Below are 9,304 nucleotides of genomic sequence, written 5' to 3'. Positions count from 1 at the left end.
ATCATAACAATTGTAGGGTTAGGGGTGTAAAATATTTTTTTTATTAGAACATTATATAATAATACTTATTATAATAAATACCATATTATTTTCATTAAATTCTTATTTTTCTAATGATGATTTTTATTATTCTTGTTTTTTTTTATGACCCCCCCCGGAATAAGAAGGGATCGATGTATAAAGTACCGGAGCTGAAAAAGAGCTAATAGTCGAGCAGCTCTTCCCCGAGCGACCGATTAAAAATCAGAACCTGGCACCTGATTGGTCGCTGCAGGGAGCGGAGTTGCCGATGTTCCTGGTTTTTTTAATGAATAACCCCCAAATTCCATCAGAAAGAGACGAGAAGACCGGAGATGATATCAGCGGTTTTATTTCATTTTGAACAGAAGGAAACGCAGAGATTTTGGCGTAATTTCTGATGATTTTTTTATTTACAGCGGCGATCCGTCTTTATGGGCGGAGCCCGTCTGTACACATTCATTTATAAATACAATAAAACGTACAATGAGGGGGGAGGGGAATGGTCTGTACAGGGAGAAGATCGCTAATCTGCTGGTGTAGCGGAAGAGCGTGAATTGGCGTTGGATGGCGTCCAGTCGCGGGGAAAGTCTTCTATATTTAGGTGAGATTGACCAGTCCGTGTTTCTGGTGCTGGGAAGGATGGGGAGTCCCTGCACCGGAGGAGCTGACACTCTAGGTTTTTTTATTGTGGGGGTTTTGTTTGGCGTGGAAATGGCGGCGTTTGGCGGCAGGCCGCTCGGCTATCATATATACAGTAAAGCTCTTTCTTGGCGATCAGGCGAGGGAAGCTGAGGGTTTGAAAGACATTATAACAGCGTAACCTCTGCACCACCCCGGGGCACTTCTCTGTACATTACTTCTGGATCCGTCACCCGGGACCAATTCACGCTCACCGCTATCACACTACACGGCTGCCTCACATTTCAAGGGCATTTCCGCCTATTTCACCGGCACACCAGGGAATTTTCCTTCCATGTAGTATGAAGCCAGCTCTCCATAAGTCTCTGTACTGCGCCGTTTAACCCTGAGCGCCGATGTCCGCTTCGCTTCCCAGAAAATAAGGGGAACGATTAAAGGGTCAGAGGTCACCCCCGAATGGCGGAGGACAACGTTCAGCTGATGTCGGTGGAATGTCACTTTAAGTGGGAAAGGTTCATGTATGGCGCGGAGGCTTAGTGCAATTTTCACAATAACGATAGATAAGATTACAGGTTGTGTCCAGTCACAAGAAACACGTAGGTAGCATGGTGGGGTCAGGAGGGGTCCATGGGTTACCGACAATGGTGACACGACACATCAATACATTCACAGAATGACACCGTCTCCAATGACATGTCCGGAGGCTCCTCTAGTGCCGGGGTCGGCTCCTCGGCCGGCTCCACGCACAGAATAGCGTCACACAAGTCCATGGGGCCAATGCCGCCAATCACCCGCACTCAGTTGGGTAAGGTGTCCAGGCCAAGTGAGGCCGCATGCTGCTTGGCTCTCAGCCTCAAGTTCTCAATACTGGTGGTCTTGCTGTTGAGGTTGGGAAGAGCCCCAGAGGTCTGCAGGATGGGGGAGGACCAGACCTGCTGGGCATGAGACAAGGACTGGTAGTAGGACTGGCAGTGCAGAGAGCTGAGCGGCGCCATGCCCACGTTCATCCCTAGGTAGGGCATGGTGGGGGGACTGGCCATGTCGAAGGAAGAGTAATGGACCAAGTTATTGGTGGCGGCCATGTGCTGGCGGAACTGTTCCTGCAGGCGGAAGAGGCTGAGAGGAGACGAGGAGTAGGAGTGAGTCGGAGGGAGGCAGCTGCTGGAGGAGGCCGCCATCGAGGAGCTGACTGGAGACTCTGCAACACAAACAACATGGAGTTTACAGATCAATGATTCCAACAAGACGAAGGTGACACAACGAACAATCTGTCATGGCTAAGGAGAGATAAACCAACTGCATACCAGGGGCCCATTTCCGGTTAGTGTCTGCAGACTGGAAACCTTTCACTTCATTCTTCTACATCAATTGTTCTCAATCTCCCTGACATATCTATGACAACTGCTTCAAGTGCTTTCCTCTCCATAAGGACAGTGCCATCTTTGTTCAGGCATCATCCAGGGCCATATCTGGACTGGACTGAGATGCCAGCTCAAAGATGTAAACCCAGCTGTCTGCTGTAACCTGTATGCTCGGGACGTGTGTACAGCATTGTGTCGCACAGATCACCCCCAATGCCTCTCACTCTCTGACCTGCCAGTGTAAAAATCCATCACAGTCTTACACAGTTCAGCCCCTGCTTCCCCTCACTCTCTGACCTGTCAGTGTAAAAATCTATCAAAGTCTCACACAGTTCAGCCCCTGCTTCCCCTCACTCTCTGACCTGTCAGTGTAAAAATCTATCAAAGTCTTACACAGTTCAGCCCCTGCTTCCCCTCACTCCCAGACCTGCCAGTGTAACAATCTATCAAAGTCTTACACAGTTCAGCCCCTGCTTCCCCTCACTCTCAGACCTACCAGTGTAACAATCCAGTCTCCACACAGTTTAATCCCCATTGTCTCTCTCTCTCTGTGACATGCCAATGTAAATATCTATCACAGTCTTATACAGTTCAGCCCCTGCTGTCCCTCACTCTGACCTGTCAGTACCCGGTATGGACCCTTAGGGGATATCTGTCCTCCTTACTGCTGCAGAATGATGACATCATACTCCCACAAATGCTCCTCTCAGCCTGGGCACAGTTCCTGATCTGAATGGTGAGGGTGTATTATGACTTTTTAGAATCTATATCTGTAAATGTTACTGAAAGGAGAACATTAAGGGGCCCTGGATAAGAGTTGGGGGCCGATCCTCCTTTATATGGAGGACCCTCCTTTATACAGATTAATTTCTATATCCGTCCCTTGCGCTTACAGAAGTCCAGAAGGAACCTCCTGAACCCCCGTATCTTACTGTTCCACCTGGAGTCAGTCTAACATGGCGCCCCGTGTGTGGATATTTATAAAAGCCTCCACATTTAGATACATTGGGCTTCTTTATGTACCGTGTGGCCCCCACATACAGATATAGAGCTCAGGCTGACCTGTTTTGGGACTTGCTCTCTTGTAGTTGGGAGTTTTGGAATCGGAAATCAGAGGTTTCTCCGTCTTTGTGTCTTCTTGTGGACTTTTGGTCTCCTCCTCCTTATCGGTCTGGTCTTCAGCTGCGGATTCGCTGGCTGACTGCTCTGACAAGGTTAGGTTCAGCTCCACGCTGGCCTCACTCAGAGAAGTATGTGGTTTGGTGGAGTCATGGCTGGGAGTTGTCGGCTCTGCGGGGGCGGGGTCTGCCTTGCTTTCACTGTTGCTGACCTCAGAGTCTTTATGTTTCTGCAGCTGCTCTTTCTGGAGACTCCGCTGCTTCTTGCGGAACTTGGCTCTTCGGTTCTTAAACCAGACCTGCAAAGGAAGTAAACCGCTACCAATGAAGAATAATCATCACAATTATTGGTCTCAGAATGCTGGCGAGATATAAGACTCCCCATTGTATTGAATCTCATCAACCCATGACCCCACCCCTGAAGAAGGTACTTGTACTATGGTCCCCCATGACCCAACCCCTGAGGTAGTTACCTGTAATCTGGCCTCCTAGGACCCAACCCCTGAGGTAGTAACCTGTAATCTGGCCTCCTAGGACCCAACCCCTGAGGTAGTTACCTGTAATCTGGCCTCCTAGGACCCAACCCCTGAGGTAGTAACCTGTAATCTGGCCTCCTAGGACCCAACCCCTGAGGTAGTTACCTGTAATCTGGCCTCCTAGGACCCAACCCCTGAGGTAGTTACCTGTAATCTGGCCTCCTAGGACCCAACCCCTGAGGTAGTAACCTGTAATCTGGCCTCCTAGGACCCAACCCCTGAGGTAGTTACCTGTAATCTGGCCTCCTAGGACCCAACCCCTGAGGTAGTTACCTGTAATCTGGCCTCCTAGGACCCAACCCCTGAGGTAGTTACCTGTAATCTGGCCTCCTAGGACCCAACCCCTGAGGTAGTTACCTGTAATCTGGCCTCCTAGGACCCAATCCCTGAGGTAGTTGCTTGTACTCTGGTCTCCCATGACCCCAACCCTGAAGAAGGTACTTATACTCTAGCCTCCTATGACCCCACCCCTAACATAGTTACCTGTACTCTGGCCTCCTATCACCCCACCCATGAGGTAGTTACCTGTACTCCCGCCTCCCATGATCCCAGCTTTTAGAAAGGTACTTATACTCTGGCCTCTCATGACGCTACCCCTAAGAAAGGTACCTGTACTCTGATCCCACATGACCCCACCTGAGGTAGGTACCTGTACCCTTGACTCCTATTACCCCATCCCTTAGGTAGGTTCCTGCACCCTGGCTTTCCATGACCCCAACTCTGAGGTAGGTACCTGTACCATAGCCTATTATGACCTCAACCCTCAAGCAGGTACCTGCACCCGGGTTCCCATGACCCCAACCTTGAGGTAGGTACCTGTACTCTGGCCTCAGGGAGGTTAGTGCACATCGCCAATCGCTCCCTCATCACCACATCTGGGTAGTGCGTCTTCTGAAACGTCTTCTCCAGCGCCTCCAGCTGCTGAGCTGTGAATGCGGTGCGACTTCTTCTCTGTTTGCGATGCTGAGATCCATAGCGAGCTTCCAAAATGATGTCTTGAAATGTACAGCCGTTGGAAGATAAAATAGGGCCAATTTAATTACAGGAAGTGGGCGGAGCCACACAGATATTCAATCACTAATGCTGTTCTCACTGTCTACATCTAAATTATCCTTCCCGTCTCCTCCCCTCCGGCTATAGAACGTTCACCTGAAAGTGGGCGGGGCTTACACCTACATGGTGGCACCTGGAAGACTTTCATTGGACAGTTTAATAAAAGGTCTCCTCTCACTTCTCAGTACAGAAAGCTTCCGCCGGTGCTGAATCTCAGGATTTTAGGTCAATGGGAAAAGAAAACTCACTATTATTGAAAAGAAAAAAGAGTCACCCAAAGCAACCAATCAGATGTCTTATATTGGGGAATAGAGAAGAATCCTATTGGTTGTCCCAGGTTACCGCCATCTGCAATCCCCATCATACCCCATTGCTCATCATCCCGCAGAATATTTATTGGCGGTAAAAGGTGGCCTGTGCTACTCTGAGGGAACCAATCCCATCAGCTCCTCCCACTGAAAATTGGCGGTCACATAATTCTTACCAGCCAATCTCTCGGCCAGGGTGAGGGCGTGCACAGAGGGGCGGTAATCCGGGGCGTGCTGGGCGTGCTGCGCTGCTTGTTGGTGCAGGTTGTACATGGCGCTCAGCGAATTGACTGCGTGCAGCGAATATCCGTTCACTCCGTAATGCTGCATGGCGGGGCGGGGCCTGCGGGGACAAAACGCATCGAACGTTCATTCCACAATTTACACCAAAGACGAACAAAAACAGAAATAATCATCAATTCCTTTACATTTACTAAAGTTTTCTATATTCTTCTCTCTCCTCTCCTCTCCTCTGTCTCTCTTCTCCTCTCCTCTCCTCTCCTCTCCTCTCCTCTGTCTCTCTTCTCTCACTCCTCTCTTCTATTCTCTCTTCTCCCACTCCTCTTCTCTCCTCTGTCTCTGTTCTCCCTCTCCTCTCCTCTGTCTCTCTTCTCTCACTCCTCTCTTCTATTCTCTCTTTTCTCACTCCTCTCCTCTCCTTTATCTCTCTTCTCTTACTCCTCTATTCTCCTCTGTCTCTCTTCTCCCACTCCTCTCCTCTCCTCTCTCTCCTCCTGTTTTCACCTTTTCTTATCTCTCTAGTCCTCTCTCTCTGCTCCTTCTCTTCTCTCTCTCTTTCTTTCACTTTTTCCCCTCTTCTCTCTCCTCTCCTCTCCTCTCTCCTCTCCTCTCTCCTCTCTCTCCTCTTCTCTCTCCTCTCTCTCCTCTCTCCTCTCTCTCCTCTTAGGACATCCTATCCGCCATGTGCGCTCCTCTCAGCTAACAAATCACAGCCTCTCAGAGTTGTTTTATCCGTGTGAAGAATCAATTAAAGAGCGATTTATTCCAGCAAATTTCCCCAAGAAACGAGTTCAGCCGGTCTGAAATCATCAAATATTTCATAGAACAGAACATGGAAACTGACAATATTACACCTCATTTACTAATATCACCACCACCTGTGTACACCATGACATCACCTGGGTCCGCCATGACATCACCTGTGTACTGTCTAAAGCAGGGATTCTCAAACTACGGCCCTCCAGCTGTTGTAGAACTACACTTCCCATGAGGCTTTGTAAAACTCTAAAAGTCACAGACATGACTAAGCATGATGAGAATTGTAGTTCCCCAGGTGGTCAATAGGATGATGACCCCATACTATCTATTTGATGGAGACCTCCTGCTGGCTATAAGATGGTAACTTCATACTGTCCGGAGAATAATGACCCCATACTGCCTATAGGATAATGACCCCATACTGTCTTTAGGATAATGACCGTGTATTGTCTTTAGGATGGTAACAAAGGCCAATGAGGTGTACCAACCCACAAACCATATATAAAATCATAATCACCTATCTATAAGTCTCTATTATCATAATCACCCACCTACAGTATATACCCTGTATTATCCCAATCACTATTCTATCTCCTGGTTATATATATATACTGTATTCATAGACTTGCGCTATCAGGGCACATATATAGTTGATCTCATACGCTCACATATAGGTCCCCTATATTCCCAGCACAGGTATAGGAGCAGTAGACAGGCGGAGGTAGGTGGAAGGTGGGTGAACTGTCAGCGGTAACACAACTCCTGATTGTTCAGAGGACGCATCGTTCCCCCCGTGGTTGCGGCCCACCTGCGGGTAAATCAGACCACACACAGAATGTCAGCACACAAAGCCGCCGTAACGTAATACTGTATACTCCCTCCTCGTGTTATTACAGCCCAGGAGGACAATCACTGAGATTTCTCTCCAATTTTATAAAGTGTCTTTTTTCCAAAAGCTCCGATTGTGTTGTCATCGCTCACTAATCCCGGAATCAGGTACAACGCATTTCCTATTCTACCGCCAGACGCAGCCAGCAGTCCCAGGTAGCTTCCAGAACTTTCCAGTATAAACCAGGGGAGCCCCTCCCTGTCCCCCCCTGACTGACCTCTGTTTTCATTGACCCTTTCCAACCGACACCTCCATAACTGACATTTCTAAGACTGACCCTTCCCTGACTGACCCACTCCAACTGACACCTCCCCGACCGACATTTCTAAGACTGACCCTTCCCTGACTGACATTTCTAAGACTGACCCTTCCCTGACTGACATTTCTAAGACTGACCCTTCCCTGACTGACCCACTCCGACTGACCCCTCCCTGACTGACCCACTCCGACTGACCCCTCCCTGACTGACCCACTCCGACTGACCCCTCCCTGACTGACCCACTCCGACTGACCCCTCCCCGACCGACATTTCTAAGACTGACCCGTCCCAGACTGACCCACTCCGACTGACCCCTCCCTGACTGACCCACTCCGACTGACCCCTCCCTGACTGACCCACTCCGACTGACCCCTCCCCGACCGACATTTCTAAGACTGACCCGTCCCAGACTGACCCACTCCGACTGACCCCTCCCTGACTGACATTTCTAAGACTGACCCCTCCCTGACTGACCCACTCCGACTGACCCCTCCCTGACTGACCCACTCCAACTGACCCCTCCCTGACTGACCCATTCCGACTGACCCCTCCCTGACCAACATTTCTAAGACTGACCCCTCCCAGACTTACCCACTCCGACTGACCCCTCCCTGACTGACCTCTGTTTTCATTGACCCTTTCCAACCGACACCTCCATAACTGACATTTCTAAGACTGACCCTTCCCTGACTGACCCACTTTGACTGACCCCTCCCTGACCAACATTTCTAAGACTGACCCGTCCCAGACTGACCCACTCCAACTGACCCCTCCCTGACCAACATTTCTAAGACTGACCCGTCCCAGACTGACCCACTCCAACTGACCCCTCCCTGACTGACCCACTCCGACTGACCCCTCCCTGACCGACATTTCTAAGACTGACCCTTCCCTGACTGACCCACTTTGATTGACCCCTCCCTGACTGACCCACTCCGACTGACCCCTCCCTGACTGACCCACTCCGACTGACCCCTCCCTGACTGACCCACTCCAACTGACACCTCCCTGACTGACATTTCTAAGACTGACCCGTCTCAGACTGACCCATTCCGACTGACCCCTCCCTGACCGACATTTCTAAGACTGACCCCTCCCTGACTGACCCACTCCGACTGACCCCGCCCTGACTGACCCACTCCAACTGACCCCTCTCTGATGGACCTCTGTCTGAGCAACCCACTTCAACTGATACCTTCTTGACTACCTCATCTAAGACTGACCTCTTCCCAACTGATCCCTCGATGACCAACCCTTCTCCAACCGACCCGTCTCTGATTTACCCATTCTGACACCTTCCTGACCAATGTTTCTCCCTGACCAACCTCTCTCTGACTGTCTCTTCTCTGATTAAACCCCGCCGACTGACATGTCCCTAAACAACCATTCTAAGACTGACCCCTCCCTGTTGGACTTTCTTTGACTGACCCTCTCCGATTTACTTCTCTCTGACGCCTTTCTCCCCAACCTCACACCAATCACCCTCCTTAACTTATACCTCTGACTGATTCCTCTGCAGTTCCTCCCTACCTGTTTGACCCCTTTAACCCACCACTCTCTAACTGCCCCCCTTTCTGGCTGTCACCTGCCTGACCAACCCCTCCAATTCTTCTGAGCCCTGACATTTCCCGCACGGGGAGATATCTATAAGATAAGCCTATTACTGAACATGCGTAGGTAGGTGATCATTTATTTATAGGATGAAATATTACCAAAGATAATGAAAGATTTGACCCCATTACCTGCCCCCACCCCCACGGGACCTTCCATATGTGACGGTTGCTGCGATCTGACACTAATCTCCACAATAAATATCTGGAAGACGAGACGCGGACAGCGATGATGACGAACGTGTAAGACGAAGAGCCGTAAATTCGATCTCATTTTTGGTTTCAGTTTAGAACGTTGATAGAAATTTCCTGTAAAATTGTGAGAAGAGAAATCGGCAGAATTCGGCCCGTTCCCTCTTTTCCTCCGTCTGGGGGAGGAATATTGAAGGGGGTCATTTACTAAATAAAACTATTTCTCAGTGGAATTGTTTAAGCCATCCAATGATCTGTCTAGGATGGAAGCACCCCCCCCCCTCACCCCCCACACCCCGGGATCAGATGTTCCGCGTCC

The 9,304-nt window shown here is 49.8% G+C and overlaps 1 protein-coding gene across 1 annotated transcript; it reads right to left on the bottom strand.

The window, feature by feature from the left end:
• Positions 1 to 717: 717 nt before the first annotated feature.
• DMBX1 (diencephalon/mesencephalon homeobox 1) lies at positions 718 to 5,366 on the bottom strand (the record flags this gene model as incomplete). The annotated part of the gene is made up of 4 exons (XM_082275992.1): positions 718 to 1,858; positions 3,084 to 3,438; positions 4,492 to 4,670; positions 5,213 to 5,366. 4 exons carry the CDS (start codon positions 5,364 to 5,366, stop codon positions 1,458 to 1,460), a joined length of 1,089 nt encoding a protein of 362 aa, XP_082132118.1. The 3' UTR covers positions 718 to 1,457.
• Between the last annotated feature and the right edge of the window lie 3,938 nt (positions 5,367 to 9,304).

Source organism: Pelophylax lessonae (assembly GCF_965119305.1).
Source record: "Pelophylax lessonae genome assembly, contig: HAP1_SCAFFOLD_152, whole genome shotgun sequence".
Classification (NCBI taxonomy): Eukaryota; Metazoa; Chordata; class Amphibia; order Anura; family Ranidae; genus Pelophylax; species Pelophylax lessonae.
Note: the sequence above shows the minus strand (reverse complement) of the source record. Positions and strands in the feature narration are given on the sequence as shown.